The sequence below is a fragment of the Mugil cephalus genome, chromosome 13 (genome assembly GCF_022458985.1).
Source record: "Mugil cephalus isolate CIBA_MC_2020 chromosome 13, CIBA_Mcephalus_1.1, whole genome shotgun sequence".
Lineage (NCBI taxonomy): Eukaryota > Metazoa > Chordata > Actinopteri > Mugiliformes > Mugilidae > Mugil > Mugil cephalus.
Genome location: NC_061782.1, coordinates 14,541,974 through 14,560,231, shown reverse-complemented (window position 1 = coordinate 14,560,231; position 18,258 = coordinate 14,541,974). Strand labels below are relative to the sequence as shown.

Sequence of the window (18,258 nt, the reverse complement as noted above, 5' to 3'; positions counted from 1 at the left end):
AAAATAGCTTTGAATGACAAAATGAACTTGAGGTGAAAAGTGTCATTTTTAGCTTTATAGTAACACCTTTGTTATTTTGACAACTACTTCTCCAAAATCCAAGATTAGTGTGCCCTACCAAACAGAGTTTGGTTGGATTTAACTGCAGATAGGATTCAAGTGGACGGTGATAAGATGATGAGAAAACTAATTTCTTTCACGATAATCCATTGAACAACCAATAACAAAACTGACTGCAATGGCATGAATAAACATTATTATCAAGTGACCTCAGAGCTGATGCATGTGTTATAAGCTACACACATATTACACTGGACTTCTCCATTTTGCTTAGATGTTCATATTAATTGCATTATAGATACTTTTCACAAAAGACATTTTGGCAACTCATAGGAAGAAATGTCCAACTACCAAGATTAACAACGTGTGGCTCACTTTTAATTAATCCAGAAAGTCTTTAATTAATGATGACAGTTACATCTGTGCATTTCCTGTTTTAACAGTCAAAATGTCTGCTGTGTGAAAAGGTTTGCGGTGTCTCTGCAGTACCTGTATTTGTGCCATAGATGGTGCCATTGCTACTTCTTCCGTCTACAAAACACTGTCCTTAAACATCTGTTGCACAATGGTTGTGTAAGTTCATCCCATTCCTTCCAGTTCACTGAGGGCCATAACATAATGAGTGTACAGTATGAAAGGCCAGATTTGTTCTTGCGAGGTTACCACCGTTTATGTGAGCTCATACGACAAGACAGCCTTGGCTTAAAGATAGGATGTTCTGTTATCTCTCGACCAGGGTGATGCTCTTGAACAAAACCATCTTTGCCAGATTTAGCAGACAGACAGAGGAGTGAACTCGTTCACCCTCTACAAACACTAGCAGGTTTCTGGGGTTCAAATCAGTGAGTGAACTTGTGTTGTGGCAAACTCAACCAAATCACACATTTGGAAGTAAAACTTGTTTAAAATACTACAATTTTATTTATATGTATATATATATATATATGGTTTAGTGGACAAATTGCATGCATAAATGTAAATGTAAAATCTCTATATAGTAACAATCAAATTGTACTAGCTAGAAACTAACCTAATTTTTTCTCAATTTCTATGACATTTTCTGTGTTTGACTTGCACAGAAAATCTTACCTTTATTCTGTTGAAAATGTCCTGCATCTGCTAAAAAAAAAAAAAAAAAAAAAAAAAAAAAAAAAATGACAATACAATAGCCACAGTCCACGACCAAGAAATCACACTGCTAACATTTCAAGCTTGTAAAACAGCAAATATTCTATTGAAGTCCACATTGTTTGGGAAAAGTAACATGCAATCAGTGGTTATGAGGACAGACATGTACCTGTAAATATTCTGAAGTCCTTTTTGCAGACTGTCAGTGCTGCATGACATCATGGTAATGCTGTGATTAAGATCAATGGGTTGATTTAAAATCTTGTGCAATGTTACTTTATTTGCAGGATGTGACTTGGATAAAACGGAACTAAAGGAGGTTACCATCAGTTACATAAACAGACAATGTGATGTTCAGGTTCAGATGTTCATGTTCAAGGTATTAGTTTCCCCATCAAGCATCTGCCTTAAAATGACCTGTGAATTTCATAATAATGACCAAATGGCAAACATCCATTGCTGCATGACATCATGATTTCAGTTGACCTGAGTTTTGTCTGCAACCTCGCACTGTGTCTTCAGAGTAAACAGTCATTAAGATCAAGTTTGTTGATTAGACAACTTGTGAAACAGTTAATAGACAACTTGTGCAACAGTTAGAATCATGATCACACTTCGTGAAAAAAAAAGGAGGGAGGTTAACATCAGTTCTGTACGCAGCCAATGGGACATTCAGATCCGGAGGCATCAGTTTCCTCATCGAGCTGTTCCTTTAAAACCACCTCGGAATAAAGAGAATTTCAGTGACTGGCAGAGAATCAACGGAACGGTTCTCCTTCTCTTCATTTTTACGCACATCTTAAAGTGAACGGCGAGGCTCAACCCAGGTAAATAGTTCATTTTACGCTAAATTAATTTGTTTCGACGGTGGATGCAACTTGCACATAATATCAATAAAACGTTTTATTAGTTATTTTAAGGTGTTTTGCTGAAATGTGGTATATTTGTTTTTTTTAATTGCTGATTAAATGTATAAACAAATTAATAATCAAGTACATATAGCTAGAGGTGGCTATCAATGGCCATATGGCTCACTATTCGGCTACCGTTAGCTTCGCTAGCTTAGCCTACAAAAAGTTTAATATTAATATAGTGTCAGAGAGGCAGCTGTAATATTTGCCTCGCTATCGCACCATGGTATTGTTTTAATAGGCATTTTCATTTGTCCGTCAGCACGCAGTAGCATCTGCTTTTTCGTTTAAAAAATGTTATTTGACCATTTTAAGGCATTTAGTAGTTTTAAAGTGAGCCATTTTGACTGGTACCTGCACCGTTAGCCGCTATGGGCTAACACAGGCATATAACTTTACAATGATGATGTGGATTAAAATGCCCATGAAAACACACGGGGGGGAAAATAAATTAAACAAAAACAATTGCGACGATCAGTTTTCAAGCGGCACAGTAGGCCAATCTTTGTCTGCCTGCGTGAAGAAGTGCTGTTATGTGACCATGGGGGTGTGTTTACACCGGTCTCATATTGTAATGCTGGGGAGATGAACCAGCAGCGGCGTTACGTGTCTGATTAAAGAATCAGCTGCAACCCCGGAGCCAGGCTTTTAAAGTCTACTGTTATTACCACGGGGTCGGCTAACATGAATCAGTGGGGCGGTGGTCACGACATTATCGCATGAGCCGTGTACAATGTAAAATACGCCACTAGAAGCGAAGCGGATGTAGTCCCTCCGATGTGCGCGCCACTAGAGAGTGCTTGATCACAGCGAGCCACCGTACCTTCCTCTCCCTTTTGCATCCTGCTGTGCGCATTTAACAGAGCAACATCCTTCCCTTTTATCGCATTGTTTTTTTTTTTTAAACAGGATCCCTTCCTTCAGAAAAAATGTCCAAAGTCGAAAGCAGGAATGGTCACGCCGACAAGCAGAGAAACGGAGATGCAAGGACGGAAAAAGTGGACGATGTTTTCGACGACACCTACAAGGAAAAAGAGGGGAAACCGCCGACGAGATATGTGTGGAGAAATATCATCCTGATGACCCTCCTCCATACCGGTGCACTTTATGGGCTGACTCTCGTTCCCTCCGCGTCGAGGTCAACTCTCGCATGGAGTGAGTATTAAGTAAATAGTGGATTTTTTTTTTTGTTGCAGGTTTTTACGCCCTACAGGCCACAGTCCGAGAACAGAATGTGCTGATGTGGTGTGATCATTGCTAACTACAGTGTGTGCACAGAGCTGAGGGGTCATGCCAGTGAGAATAATGGAGAATGAGTCACCCTGGTCTTGCGATTTCCATTAGTGCGTCGCGTGTCAAAACTGACAGATATGCAAAACAAAAGTTAACATAAAGACAAGTGAGAGACAAGTGAACTCAATGTATAAGTTTTACATCTGAAATGTGTTTATTGAAGCATAAATGTTATCTAACACTTTAATCACAGCCCTGCTGAATTTAATGGTTAGTTGTGAAGCTTTATAGCAGCAACAACTGCTACCTTTCCAGCCGCCCGGAGATCAGTTGGTGATATTGCTGTGATGCATGTGTCCTAGTCTTTTTTTTTTTTTTTTTAAAGTGTGAAAAAGTAGTTATCCCTTCATTCTAAGATCAACTTAACAGTTTTAGGGCCACCACACCGACGAGTTTGTGAGCACGAGGATGAGGTAGCATCTCCACTCCACGACTTTTTTTTCTTTTTTTTTTTCCTTTTCAGTCATTTAGAGGTGGAGTCAGTCCTGATTCCCAAGATCATTATCTTGCTGCTTAATCCAGTTGATCCTGAATTCACATTTGCCTCAATTATAGAAAGTTGCTTTGGCCCTGAAGCAGTGTAGCAAACCCTACAATAGTACACCGCACTTTCCACTCTTGGCTGTAGGTATAATATTTCTTTTTGTTGCACTCTGCACTTGCTTTTTGTTTTGCCACGGGTAAAAGGATCCCCTTTTTGTGAACAAGTCAAACAAGGTGTGCGATGCCAAATTTCATGTGGTTTCTACATCGCCGCTCCCATTGAAGCCGTTTTTTTTTTTTTTTTTTTTGAGTCATGAGCACACTTTATGATTGTAGGTCAGGCATGGGTGTCTAATCCAGCTGCAGCCAGTGATTCTAATCAGTAAATACTATTTCACACAGGCCCATTTGATATTAGAAAAAGTTTTTGCTTCAGTTCATACATCCATCATATTAAACTGGTGTTTTGTGTTTGCCCAGGTGTACTCTTTTATGTTTTATAATCATTATTATATCATAGTATTATATATATTTCCACATCTATTCTGCCATTTTTGGAGAACTCAGACGTAGGGTTGAATGCAAACTGTTTTGACTTGTTGGAAGTTGCATGTCATGTCATGTCACGTCTCAAATTAGAAGTGTCTGAATCTTAGTGGTAGTACTCAAACACTTTGCTGAATAATTTAAATTTGTGCCCTATATATGCGCACTATTGTGGCATGACTCAAATTCTCGAACAATCACAACTTTGTTTCTGCTCTGGCACTGCATAATTTTCCCCTCTCTTTGCAATGCTGAGCTGCATATTATTTCACCGGGGAAGACAAAGCACAATCACCATTTCTATAGACATCCCATTGTGAGCTGTATGGCACCACAACAGAATGCCCATTGCCAATCAGAAGCCCACGGTTCTCAAATCCCCTGTGGTCTTGTCTGGGCTCCACATAGAAATGCATTCAGCAGTTTTAGAACAACAAAAAGTGTGAGGGCAGACCTGTGTGATCCCTCTGTACCATCTCCCTGCGTGCGTGGCTTTTCTCAGAGCAAAAAGGCTCGAGTGTTATAAAAAGAACATGGTGTCCCAGTGACTTTTGCTGCCTTTGGTTCAAACGTTACATCAGCGCTCTGATGATCGCAGTTTCATCTGAGACTCTTCTAACTTTCCACTTGTGTTCCTTCCAGGTGCTGTATGCTACATGATCAGCGCTCTGGGCGTGACCGCTGGAGCCCACAGATTGTGGAGCCATAGATCCTATAAGGCTTCTTTCCCCCTGCGAGTCTTCCTTGCTCTCGCTAACTCCATGGCATTCCAGGTAAAACGGAGAAAACTGTAAATATATTCCATAAAAATATTTGGTTAATCATACTATATATAGAGTGCCAGGTATTATTCATGCACAGTATTTTTTATTTCAAAATACATGGATGAATCCTAATTTTTAATATTCATCACATTCACAAATATAGAGTACAAGTGGTGTGGTTTTCTGAGTTAAAACATGTAATCCGATATGCATTTGTTGTTGTGTCTCTGGCCTTAATTTAATGATTTGAAAGTCTTGCACAAATCTGTGGGCGCCTCCCGTAATCGTCCCTATCTCTGCTTGTGTCTCTGTGCAGAACGACATATATGAGTGGGCGAGGGACCACCGCGTTCACCACAAGTACTCTGAGACGGACGCCGACCCCCACAACGCCACGCGCGGCTTCTTCTTCTCCCACGTCGGCTGGCTGCTGGTTCGCAAGCATCCCGACGTCATCGAAAAGGGGAAGAAACTGGAGCTGACAGACCTGAAGCAAGATAAAGTGGTGATGTTCCAAAGACGGTGAGAAAGCAGATGTTTGAGGAGCTGAACAATGCCAGACTAAACTGATCCTTGTCAGCCGCAGAAAGAGACAGTATGTAATCAGCGACTGTCGCTACGGGGACATGTGCAACTATTTTGCTGTTGCAATAATGCAACACACACATGCCCTTGACCACGAACACTCAGTCTGGTTGGAAATCTGTGAACATTAATACACATGTGCTTCCCAAAACATTGTGTTTTTGGCGGTTGTGTTTACATGAACACAACTTTATTTGCATATGTCAGCGCGAACAGGCACCACCAGGTGTCAACAGCACAGTGCTTACTTTTGTGTTGACTTTCACGACTTAATCTCATGACCTGATATTTAAATATCACACTTCTCTCTGCAAAAACACTGAATGTTGCCTTCGACCACATCTGTATTACAGAAGACGCGTTGCAGATATAAATGTGTTCGCAGGGTACTATGTTGCTCTTAATGTGGTTATCAAAATTGCGTTTCCTCTTTTGGTCAAGCTGCACAGGATGTGATAGTCTGAGTTAAAGTGACCACAATGTCCCCTCACGGCATGTCCACGTTTTCTTCACTGTCTGGTCATTAGTCAACATTTCTTCACGTCTGGATAAAATCCCAGATTCTCACTGCTCCTCTCAGGCGGAGGAGATTATCGGGGGTCAAGGCCGACCTCTCGCAGTGAAGTAATGTGAAATCTGTCTGCAGATAATCACATTGAGCAAATAAACTCTTCAAACTTGCATTGGATGCAGATAAAAATGTTTACATTTCTGTTAACACGTTGCTGGATTATGTAATGCAGTCTTGACTTTTGACATCGGATCAAAGAGATTTAATATTCTAGACTGAAGCATCAATAATGCTGGATCTGTGTGACTTACAGTTTGTCCTTTCTTTCCAGGCACTACAAGCTCTCTGTGGTGCTTCTTTGCTTCCTCGTGCCCACGTTGGTCCCCTGGTACTTCTGGGGTGAATCCTTGGCTGTGGGATACTTTGTCTCTGGACTCCTGAGATACACCATGGTGCTCAACGCCACCTGGCTGGTCAACAGCGCCGCGCACATATGGGGCAACAGGCCGTATGACAAGACCATTAACCCAAGGGAGAACTCGCTGGTTGCATTCAGTGCCATAGGTAATGATTGTGTTATTTGTTTTGCAGTAACTTATTACATCGTATTATCTCCGCTTAATCATTTTTTGTGTAATTTTATGTCTGCATGTGACTAAAGGGGACAGGATCAATTGCTTGTAGAGTCACCTGCAGTGGGGCATCTGTAGGGAACAGTGGGGTAATCTAGAGGCTGATGTTTATTTTGTCTTGCCTGCTATTTTTAGACTTCAGATGCAGAGGTCGTCAGCTTCCAAACTGTTTAGTTCTGTTATTTTTAGCAACACTATTTCCCACAAGTATCAACTTTATTCGTGGCGGCTAAAAACACAGGGGTGTGTTGCTGCAAATAGCACATGCTTGAATATAGCAGAACTAACATCATCTTGCCTAGGACACGTGCAAGAAAGATGTAATTTTTTATTGTCCTGGGCCTCATGAAATGTTCTCCAGTAACTGAGAGCAAGCAGAAAAAGCGTACAGGAAATGGTGTTGTACTGCAAGTCATTTTTTAGTTTCTTCTGCAGCTGCTCTTGATGCTTAGGAGCGATAGCTAGAGAAGGAAAGTTTCCGAAATTCATGATTGAAATTTTCCGATGATAATCTCCCCAGAAAACAGAAAACAGTCCTATGTATTGTTTACCTTCTTGTTCTCACCCTCATTCCCAGTCCATTTTGATAAATGACATTTGACTTGCATCAAGCCCTGGTCAGGGGAAACTTGTGATGGAAGATACTTATTAAATCCCTGACGCACTCCCTTGGTCTGCAGAGAGTGAAACAGTATGACTTAGAAAATTAAGTTTCGGGAGCTTGTGAATTGCATTACTTAATGGTCGGCCTTTAGGTTTTTAAAATCCAAAAATAAATCTCCACCTACATTCAAATCAAATTATCAGTCACATGCTGCAAAACAGCTGACGCAGCTCCGTCACAAGAATAAATTAACCCTGTAGTCGACATTAAACAAAACACTTAAGTTTCCGTTTTTGTATTTCAGGGGAAGGCTTCCACAACTACCACCACACATTCCCTTTCGACTACGCTACGAGTGAGTTCGGCTGCAAGCTCAACCTCACCACTGCCTTCATCGACCTGATGTGCTTTCTGGGTTTGGCCGAGGACCGCAAGAAGGTTTCAAAGGAAATCATTGTTGCCCGCATACAGCGAACCGGGGACGGCAGCAACAAAAGCGGCTGAGTCACGGCCGCTATGCGCTCGGCAACTGATACAATATGTCGTACCAAGACAGAACGTAGCAGCAGGTATAGCAGCATTTCACTTATCGAGTGGTGATTACCATGCTTCAGATTATAAATTAAACCTCTTCTTGAGACTAATGGACCTTTCCATAAAATGTGTGGGTCTGTTTAAGTTTTGAAGTGTTCTCACCTACTCTTATCCGCGGGCAGCGATTTGGCTGCTCGTGGAAGCACAGCTTTTTTACCATAATATCAAACAGGCGGGAGGAGATTGAAAGTCTATTTTGGCCACATTAGCACAACAAAACAATAGCAGTGTGTAAAAGCAGTGATTACAGAATAATTTACTGTACCTTTTTATTTATTAATTTGCTATTTATTAATAGTATTTGGCACTTTGAAAGCTTTATTGAAACCCTTAATAGTAAGGTTTCTCTGCAGACAAGACTGATGTCTATTGTTGAAGCTCCTGTCAGTAGTGCTTTGTTTCATTCCATAAAGTGCAGTTATAGCTTGGTATTTGGCTATTTTAAGCTAAGGGTTGCTCTATTTTAGGTAAACTAGTAGTCTTCCTAAACCTGCTGTATTCAAGGCCAACGTCAACACAGTCAGTCCTCTATTGAACTACCCCCTCTTGTCATACCTGCTCCACACTTGGGGATATTTAATGAGTTTTCGTATACTGACTAAAAACTTAAGTTCACACCTTTCCTGGTATAACACTATGTATACCTCTTGTTGAAAATGTGACGCCGCCTCAGACTCCATCATTCGGTCTCTCTATGTAGGTGCCTCTGGACTGAAACCTTAAAACGAGACATGTCACTTTTAAGCTGGAAGAAATAATTATTTTTGCATTTATTTTCTATTCATTTCAAATACAGTCACACGTTCCCCCTCTCCTTCAAATAAGGCCAAAAGGCATGCATATAGAGGCTTATATTTTTGTGCTTGGTGATATTATTGAAACATTTATGAGGAGTCTTGCCCATATGCCTTATGAGGTTTGCACACCTGTTTAAAAAAAAAAAAAAAGAAAGAAAGAAAGAAAAAAAAACGTGAATGAATTAGGGCTTAGGATTCTGTCGAATCGGTTGTTTGGTGTCTGTCTGCTTTCGAGGAACTCTTGAAAAAGTGAATTCCCTTTTTCCCATTTAAAATGAAATTCTGGCTTGCCATGTTTTCACTTTTCTGTAACCAAACAACTGCATTACTCTGAAGCAAACGTGGCTATGACATCCTTAGTGATACTGTTGTAATATCTGTTGCCTTTACAGAGCAACGGTAACAGTGCAATGGTGTTAAAAATGGCACTTTTTTTTCAAAGAATGTTTTTGTATGTATCGTATGTACCGCAAATAAACCAAATTTTCTACATGTGAACAAATATGTTGGAATTCTGTAATACTCCCGATTCATATATTGAATAAAAACTGAACACACCATTACTGTTACACTTTTTAATCAGTAGTTTTGGATATCAGAATAATAACTACTGATAATGAACTGATTATTTAAGGTACCATAGTAACTGTACCGACTCCTATAAAGAAACGTGGCAAAAAGAATAAAACAAGATACTGACAAGTTGATGCCACGAAGTTATAACTGCACACTTAAATTCGTGTAGTATATATTTTAAACTAGTATTTATTACGTCACATTTACACGTGGAACGTGAACGTACACGTGGAACGAGTTTGTTCTTTGCTGATGTTAGTTTGGATAATCTGATCCCACACACTGGTCCTATAGGGAGTTAAGAATTTGACTGGTTTTATCTTCTTGCTACTGACACGATAACCTGGCCATACCAGCTCTGACATCTGCCACGCCTGTTTCCAGACATTTTGTCTACACGCCTACACAGATGAGGATCTCCCCTCCACCCCCCTGTTGTTTCGTGCCCGACTTGCTTGTCTCAGTCACATCTAACATTGTTATAAGTCCTCTGCTCTTGTGGCACCACCTGTTCTTATTTAAATCATGTGCCGATATGGTTTGAACATTCCTCGAGGAGTCTTAAAGGTCAGTTTTTGCAGCACTTAAAGTGTAATGTGCAGACTTAGAAGCTGAAACAGGATTTAAAAACAAAAACAAAAAAAACACCTGTTGTAATAACCAGTGGACTCAATTTAAAACTGACTGCCACCGTGTAGCCTGCTCCCCGACCTGCTGTATCTTTAGTATCCTTGAACAAAGCACCAGCTCCGTGCCAGCTCCGTGCCAGCTCCCTGTGTTTGAGCACAAGCTGGACAAGTAAATAAATAACCCCCACCTTGTGGGACTCCATAAAGAGGCTTTATGGGTTGTTATCAAGCACATAAACGTTTGAATATGTTTGCGCTTGCTCCCCCTGTTGGCGAATTATGGCAAAGAAAGAGCTACAGTGCATCCTCTGTCTGTTTTATGTACCAGCAGTGAATGTGATATACTTGCAGCAATTTCAGTTTTTCCATGCAAAAATAAATAAATAAATAAATAAAAATCTTTGCTGCATTCTGCTACGGGCTGCAGCCACTATAAGTCCAGTCCAAATGCCCTGTAAATGATGCCACCACTGCTGATCTCTGTCTCCCCAGCAGTGACATCAGCCCTCAGTCCATTGGCTGCTGACTGTCAGGCCATCCAGTTCACGGCGTCCAACACCTCAGTGTTACAGCTCTGACAGTTCACTGTGGTCACTCAGACCATTTTAGCTTGGCACTCGCAAACAAACTTGTGTAATGTGCACTGGCCACTTTTCAGGAAAATCTGAATCCAACCCCTTAACTCAGGCACAACGTAGCTTGAATTGATTTGGATAAATTAACTTATCTACGTTAAGGTTGCCTGTGCATCTTGATCCCTGTCAGTTAGATGTATATGCCGGTAAAATCGCAATGGACAAAGTTGTTGTTTATTTCACAGCTATTGGGACAAAAAGTTCTTTGGTGATTACAAATTAAAGAAATGGTCCTGTAATTACACTGTTTTCCTGATGCTTTCCGTGCAGAAATAGTTTGCTGTGCATTAAAAAAAAAGTGAAACAACAAGATGGTTTCCTGCTTTGTCTTATCTTACTTGTCATTTCTCTTTAAATCTTAATCCAAAAACATCCCTCAGAAGTTCCCCCTTCCAAATCACTTTTTTTTCTCCCTCTAATCCTAATTTGCACACAAGAAGCTTGCAAAAGGCCTGCTTGAGCCAAAGGAAAGGGACCTAAGGGTCAGACGGGGTTATTGGGGGAATAACCCTTCATCCAGTGTTAGGAAAGGAGCGTCTGGATTAGTGATGCAAATGTCCCATATCAATGCCTACGGGGCTTCACTGATGTCCCAATCCACCTTTTATTTTCTGCCGGGGAATCATTTCTCTGTTAAATTCTCCGGGCATCGGAACAAATTAAAATCATCCAGTGGTCCGTTTTAGGTGGTTCATAAATGCAGGGAAACGGGAACAAGGAACAGATGCGCATTTAGGAATAAAACACGCACATACCCTTGCACCACGTAGCATTAACTAAATGTTCCTGTTTTGCGGGCATCGATTACAGTGTCTTCGTATCCAATTCTGCGCAATAATTCGCACGCATTCACTTGATTTCTTTGTAAACATAGTCTATATTGTAATTTTCCGATAAATATTGCGGGAAAAAATAAAATGTCAAATGACTCTTATACTGCACGTTCTTCTCTGTGTTTCAGGGTGATTCGGTGATTCAATCAGGCCGAACTGTGAATTACTTCCTCCAGAACAAGCCGTACGGGACTATTTTTTTGTAGTGCTATCAAACTAACAATTCCTCATGACTATCTTCCCTTAATCCCCGACAATCAGCTGCGCGCTAGATAACTTAAATAAACTTTTCTTCTGACCAGAAATTCAGGGGCTCAGTGTTACACTTATCCTATAGGATTAAACGGATCTTCCTTTGCTCTTGAATGGAGGCAGGGAACCCACCGTTGCCCAGCCCTGAAGGCCCAGGGTGCCCTTTTGATCATTGCAGTCGCTCCTCGGTGCAATACTTCTGATTGGCCGAGGGAGTAAGAAGGGGGAAAATCTTTAATTAAGCAGATAATCTCTTGTTGGGACGAGAGCAGCTCCATTTCAGAGCCCCCTCCTTGAATCCTGGAAGCCCTGGTGAAGTTTGGTGCGCTGCCGTAGCTCAGTTTCCTCTCCATCGTCACGCAGTCCGCAGGCTCCGGGCGAGTTCACCTGTCAGGATGTTCATGCATTTGGAGGTTTTCTATTACACTTTCATCCTCCTGACTCACATGAGGTCTTACTGCTGTTGGTAAGTTTCTTATGAAATGTTCTGTCTATTAAATGCTAGTCCTGAAGTCCAGTCTGCTCATAAATGGTTACACTTACATAACTAACCGCACGGGCAAATGTGTTAAATGACAAAAATTGTAACTGGATTTACTTAATTAATTACATCAGTGCAGCTACTATTTAAGGGTAAAAGCTGTTTATCAGTGGTTAATAAATAGAGTAGTTGTAGGCTATTTAAAAAGAATAAATTTTGGTTGTCATGTTGTGAAAATTGCCTTTGATTTGTTATTAGGGGGTTCTGGAAAGGACAACAACTGATCTGGACTAAAATCCATTTATTCACAACCTATTTACACTTAAGCAGTTGGCATGATGGATTAAAATCATTTATATGAATGAGTAATTATGTTTTATAAAGCAATCGTGATGATTTAAACAAGGAAGTAACATTATCGTTTGTTAAACGCATTTCTAACAAGTTAAAATGATAAATTGAATCCAACTGGACTCTAATTTCTTAAATTCCTAAAACCTTTTCACAAATCCACGGTTCATGGTTCACATGGGTTTGGATGTCCGCTTGTGTCACAGTTTAACATGTTACAAACTGCACTAATGAGAGATGTTAGCGGAGGAATTTGTGACGAACACTGAGCTTCCCCGAGTGAATAAGCTGTCTTCTTTTCCAGGTCAGTGAATAATTTCTTGATGACCGGACCCAAGGTAAGCCAACTCTCTTTTGATCTTCTGAGGGAGAGAAGCCGTGCTTCTTGCGATATCTCAACTACAAGTGTGTGGACAAGCACTGGTACCTGTGTGGATGCAACAATGCCGCTATATCAGTGATATTCTTGGCCTTTTGTGTATTTTTTTCCTTTCCCCCCTTCTGTACACTTGACCTTAATCAGAGGCTCTGTGTATCCGAGGGCTGAATGTGTAAAGAGGCAAGGGCCGGCACTGCTGTAGTGGGTGGTCATCATTAGCGAGCCAGGCCCCTGTGAAAGAGGTGGTGCTCCATCTCCCTGAAGGCCACTTGAGACATATTAGTTATATTATCATTCACACAGACTGAACAAGAAGCGGAGTGGCAGGCGAAGGCCGAGCCCAGAGCGCACTGGTTTATAATAAAAAAACAACAAAAATAAAAATATTCATTGCATTTGGTAGTTTAACAAAGTATGATATTATCAGCTTGCAGGGTTTTTGTCATGTTTTGTCCAATCATTGTCAAAATCTCTAAAATACTGGAGTTTAAAATTAAAACCTTAGGAGAAAGACAATGGGTCCAAGACAACAGAGTCGCAAAAGCATTTCTTGTTTTATTTTTTTAATATCTGATGAACTCAGAAAAAATTATGTGAAATGTAGATATAGATACCTGAACAAATTATGCACCCGGGACTAATTCAGCAACCACTCTTAATCTTTTATTGGTGCAGAAAAGAATCACTGATAGATACTGCACCACATGCTCTTAATTCCAGTGTAAAGGGTCAGATTTACTGGGATGCAACTAGATGCAAATGTCCTTCTTCATCTACAGTACATCAGGCTATGAATAAGAAAAAGTAATTTTCAGAAATCACTCTGCCATTGCTGGAAGTCGAACTATCCCGTGTGTCGTTTGAAGAATTGTTATCATGTCTTATCTGTGCTGCTGCAGGCGTACCTGATCTACTCAAGCAGCGTGGCGGCAGGAGCTCAGAGCGGCATAGAGGAGTGCAAGTACCAGTTTGCATGGGATCGCTGGAACTGCCCCGAGAGAGCTCTGCAGCTGTCCACGCACAGCAGCCTGCGCAGCGGTAAGTCCAGACTCCCCAGAGTCTGACCCGACCTTAACGCCAGCTCCAGTGTTTCTGCACGCCAGCTAGGTCTGTCTGCACTCGATTTTGTTTGTTTCGTAAGTGTGTGCTTGTTTCATTAAGAAAGAGTTTTGCCCCCTTTGTGACTGCTCAGACAAAAGTTTCCGCACCCCTTTGGAAAGTTACAGTGGTTACCGTCGCCGGAGGAAAAACAAACACGCTAATCCATCCCCTAATTCACAGCATCCCCCGGAATCGCGGCCTCTATTTGCAGTGTATAAAAGCAATATACAGAGAGGCACGAGAACGAAGGATCAAATATGTTAGACAATAAAAAGTCTGCTTAATTCAGGCACATTTTAGGAATTGTTTAAAAGCTTTTTAAACAATTTCTCATAAAAAAATAATCAGGCTAAACACGTAAAATCTAGTTCCTAAAGGAGAGTGTAATATAATGTGTAAAGTGATTTTTGTCATCAACGAGTCTCTGTGTTGGCAGCAAACCGAGAGACAGCGTTCGTCCATGCCATCAGCTCTGCTGGAGTGATGTACACCCTGACCAGGAACTGCAGTCTTGGAGACTTTGACAACTGTGGCTGCGATGACAGCAGGAACGGACAAAGAGGTCAGAGAAATGCACACATGCCTGCATAGATAGCAGTTGAAGAAGATAAGATGTGAAAGAGAGATTTATAGGGTTTATCGTAACAAGTGTATCCTTTTATCCCCCCTCCTAGGTGGTCATGGCTGGCTCTGGGGCGGCTGCAGTGACAACGTTGGCTTTGGCGAGGCCATCTCCAAACAATTTGTTGATGCCTTGGAGACCGGGCAGGATGCTCGAGCCGCCATGAATCTCCATAATAACGAGGCTGGCCGCAAGGTACAGTAGTAGTGCTGTTAATTCTGTGGCTGGATTAACTTGAACACGACAGATGAGCCCCTAGTGTAAGATGTAGCACGGGCTTTATTTGGAGCATACAGTATTTAAACTGGGTGGCAAGTGGGTTGAAATTTCGTGAATCTCTGATGGCCCTCCAACTGATTGCTGAGTGTAAAGCACCTTTTGAATCATTTCCCCCCCCCCCCTGCTCCGAATTACACTGAGTGTGCCACCCAAGCATCCCTTTCACGTCGCTATAAGTGAGGTGCCACTCGTCCCCAATAATAACAGCGTGTTCGGTGTACCAGAAGGGCCTATTTACCATCGCTGAATGCTCCTTATGACAATACCTCAACTCAAGAATCTCAGGATCACTGGTGCAAGCTTAATTAGAGATCCTGGGGAGCCAGACATTGCACTGCATTCTGTATTATTCTGCTTTTTAAAATAAGTGTTTAGTTTTTATTCTTGCAATAAGGATCCCACATTTATGTTGGTCTTTGTTTGGCCCCGAGGGAGTCTGAGGGGACCACAGGCGTGCAGCTGAAGTGCTCTTTGTTTACGGTGCCTTTGCTCCCCCCTGTTGGGCCCTGGGATCCCCATGGCACCTGGAGCATCATTGTAACAGAAAAAAATGGGGACAGAAAGAGAGAAAAACTCCCTTTTTTTTCATTTCTCCACTCAATGGGACTCTCCATTGGGTCTCCTCACACCAGAAAACATGTTGATAATGAACATGCTAAATAAATACTCCTATTTATTCTGGGGGGACAATGGAACTCAATGTGAAACTTTGATTCAGCCTCACCTCAACAGAGAGTTCATCCCCTGCTCGCGCAAAAGAAAACGCCCCTTTTCAAACGCTCTGCGACAAAGAAACTCAGCAATGAACCTACAAGCTATCATTTCTTTCTTTCGGTGTATTCGCACCCATTTTCACGTAGCTGGAAAACATTGTGAATACAATACAAGGACCAGTGAAGGTTTAATGCGCACCTAGACCTATGCGTAGATATGAATACACGTGCATACTCACTCAAACACACACGTTTTTGTTTTTTTTCACTGTGAATACATTTAAATAAAGCAAATCTTCCCTTTCCCTTTGCAGGCGGTTAAGGGGACCATGCAGAGGACATGCAAGTGCCACGGGGTATCAGGAAGCTGCACGACTCAGACCTGCTGGCTGCAGCTGCCCGAGTTTAGGGAGGTGGGGAACTACTTGAAGGAGAAGTACCACAGGGCTCTGAAAGTGGACCTTCTACGGGGAGCGGGGAACAGCGCAGCCAGCCGAGGGGCCATCGCCGAGACCTTCAGCTCCATCTCCCGCAAGGAGCTGGTCCACCTCGAAGACTCCCCAGATTACTGCCTGGAAAATCGCACGCTGGGCCTGCCGGGCACGGAGGGCCGCGAGTGCCTGAAGAAGGGCAAGAACTTGAGCAAGTGGGAGAAACGGAGCTGCAAGAGACTGTGCGGCGAGTGCGGGCTGGCCGTGGAGGAGCGCAAAGCCGAGATGGTGTCGAGCTGCAACTGCAAATTCCACTGGTGCTGCGCCGTGAAGTGCGAGCAATGCAGAAAGACAGTAACCAAGTACTTTTGCGTAAAGAAAGGAGGTCAGAGGGGAAGGAACGAGAGCGCTGGCAGCCGACGCAAGAGCCTCAGACTGAGGAAGAAGCACTGAGCGTCTCCATCACCGCTCTGCATGCTATCATCACACTCACGCCACTGCAGCTCCTGCCGACACCCACACTCCCTGTGCATGTTCAGATATTGTGTACTTTGGACAAAAATATAATTTCAGACGATCTTCATTGTTTGTTTCTGTGTTGAAAGCCAAAGCCACATTATGGCTTTGTGCACGCCAAATGTTTTGCAACTAAGGAAAGCAGAACTTTTACACCTTTGTAGTATTTTTTTTTTTAAATTTTTTGGTATAAATGCAGATATATTTTTATATTTTTGACAAAATTTTGAAAAGCCACCGGGCATGTTTCCTCCAACTTCAAAAATTCTCCACAGCTTTTTGTATTTATTGTGACACAAAAAAACAAAAGAAAAAGGAAAAAGGATGACTGACAGATGATCCGGCTAGATAACTTTTTTTTTCAAAGTCTGTCAAACATGTGTCCTCACGTCATCCTCGTATATTACAACAAACACCGTTTAGTATCAATTTTACAGAAATGCATTTTGACATTTTCGGTCACAGTTTCCCCTTCCCATCATCTGGCGCGCCCTGACCTTTGCTGCCCTCCCGATGTATTTAATTGTACATAAAATGAAGCACTTTGTACTGTACATTGTTAATTTATTGCACAGCATTTCCTAGTTTTGCGTTATTGCTAGCTTCCTCTGTTTTCTATTAAAATGTAATGAAAGAATAATAAACCCTCCGGTGGTGTGTATCACTCAGCCAGACGTAAGTGCTCATCCTTCTTCACCTAGTAAGCGCGATCTCGCTCCTTGCGCCGCTCCCACTGAGGTTAGGATACTCGGAGGCTAACCAGCAAGAATACAAAGCTCTCCAGCGTACTCTTCCTTCCATCACGCCTCTCTCAATTTCGCCTCAACAAATACCTCCCGTTCTCTCCCTCATCATGGTAATCCTCAAAGAGCCCCCTAACTCCTGAGCACTTGGAAGTTTCTTCACTGTTTAATACTAGTTTAATTAACTTTGTCCAGACAGAGTAGGGCCCTGGGGGTGGAGGGCATGAGGCAAGTTGCCCTTAAAAATCATCCCGCCTCTAATTTTGTATGCTAATCTCCTTTTTCACGCCGCACCTCCTTAGGAGTGGGGGAAAGAAATGTTGGGAAAACTTTGGGCTGCCTGTGCGAGGCTTCCTGTGGCTGTTTTATTTCTGGGCCCACCTATTTGGATCCTTTCACTCCTCTAGGGCCTTCCTTTGCTCGATTTAACAATGAATGCAGAGCTAATCAGCTCTCTCGGAAATGCACCACTGTCGAGGAAGGTAATCCCTTCTTCTCCACTCTCAATGGGCTGTCGCCTTCTAAAGGACTTTGGGAAAAGGCTTTGCACAGATTCACACTGTTCGCTCAAAAGAAGTTAGTTCAAGTATTGTGCCCAAACAAGTGGGTTTTATAAACACATGCTTGCCAGGATACTCACCCCACCTGCAAATAAGAAGTGCCAGGCCCAGGCAGACTAGCACATGGCAGCCGAGGCCGAAACCCTTCAGACAAGAAGAGACATGAAAGGGGAGATTAGAGCTCCCATTGAGAAGGGGGCGTTCATTTCTGCACCTTCCTCCTTTTACTCAATAAAGTGTCAAGGAAAC

General features: G+C 42.1%; 2 protein-coding genes across 2 annotated transcripts; both read left to right on the top strand.

Moving 5' to 3' along the window:
• Positions 1-1,853: 1,853 nt before the first annotated feature.
• Positions 1,854-9,468, top strand: scdb (stearoyl-CoA desaturase b). Its single transcript, XM_047602751.1, has 6 exons — positions 1,854-2,015; positions 3,009-3,254; positions 5,064-5,194; positions 5,502-5,707; positions 6,613-6,845; positions 7,822-9,468. Exons 2-6 carry the CDS (start codon positions 3,029-3,031, stop codon positions 8,019-8,021), a joined length of 996 nt encoding a protein of 331 aa, XP_047458707.1. The 5' UTR covers positions 1,854-2,015; positions 3,009-3,028; the 3' UTR covers positions 8,022-9,468.
• A 152-nt stretch (positions 9,469-9,620) lies between these two features.
• Positions 9,621-17,359, top strand: wnt8b (wingless-type MMTV integration site family, member 8b). Its single transcript, XM_047602750.1, has 6 exons — positions 9,621-12,299; positions 12,970-13,003; positions 13,944-14,082; positions 14,582-14,707; positions 14,820-14,962; positions 16,074-17,359. The coding sequence occupies exons 1-6, from the start codon at positions 12,229-12,231 to the stop codon at positions 16,641-16,643; spliced, it is 1,083 nt and encodes a 360-aa protein (XP_047458706.1). The 5' UTR covers positions 9,621-12,228; the 3' UTR covers positions 16,644-17,359.
• The last annotated feature ends 899 nt before the right edge of the window (positions 17,360-18,258 follow it).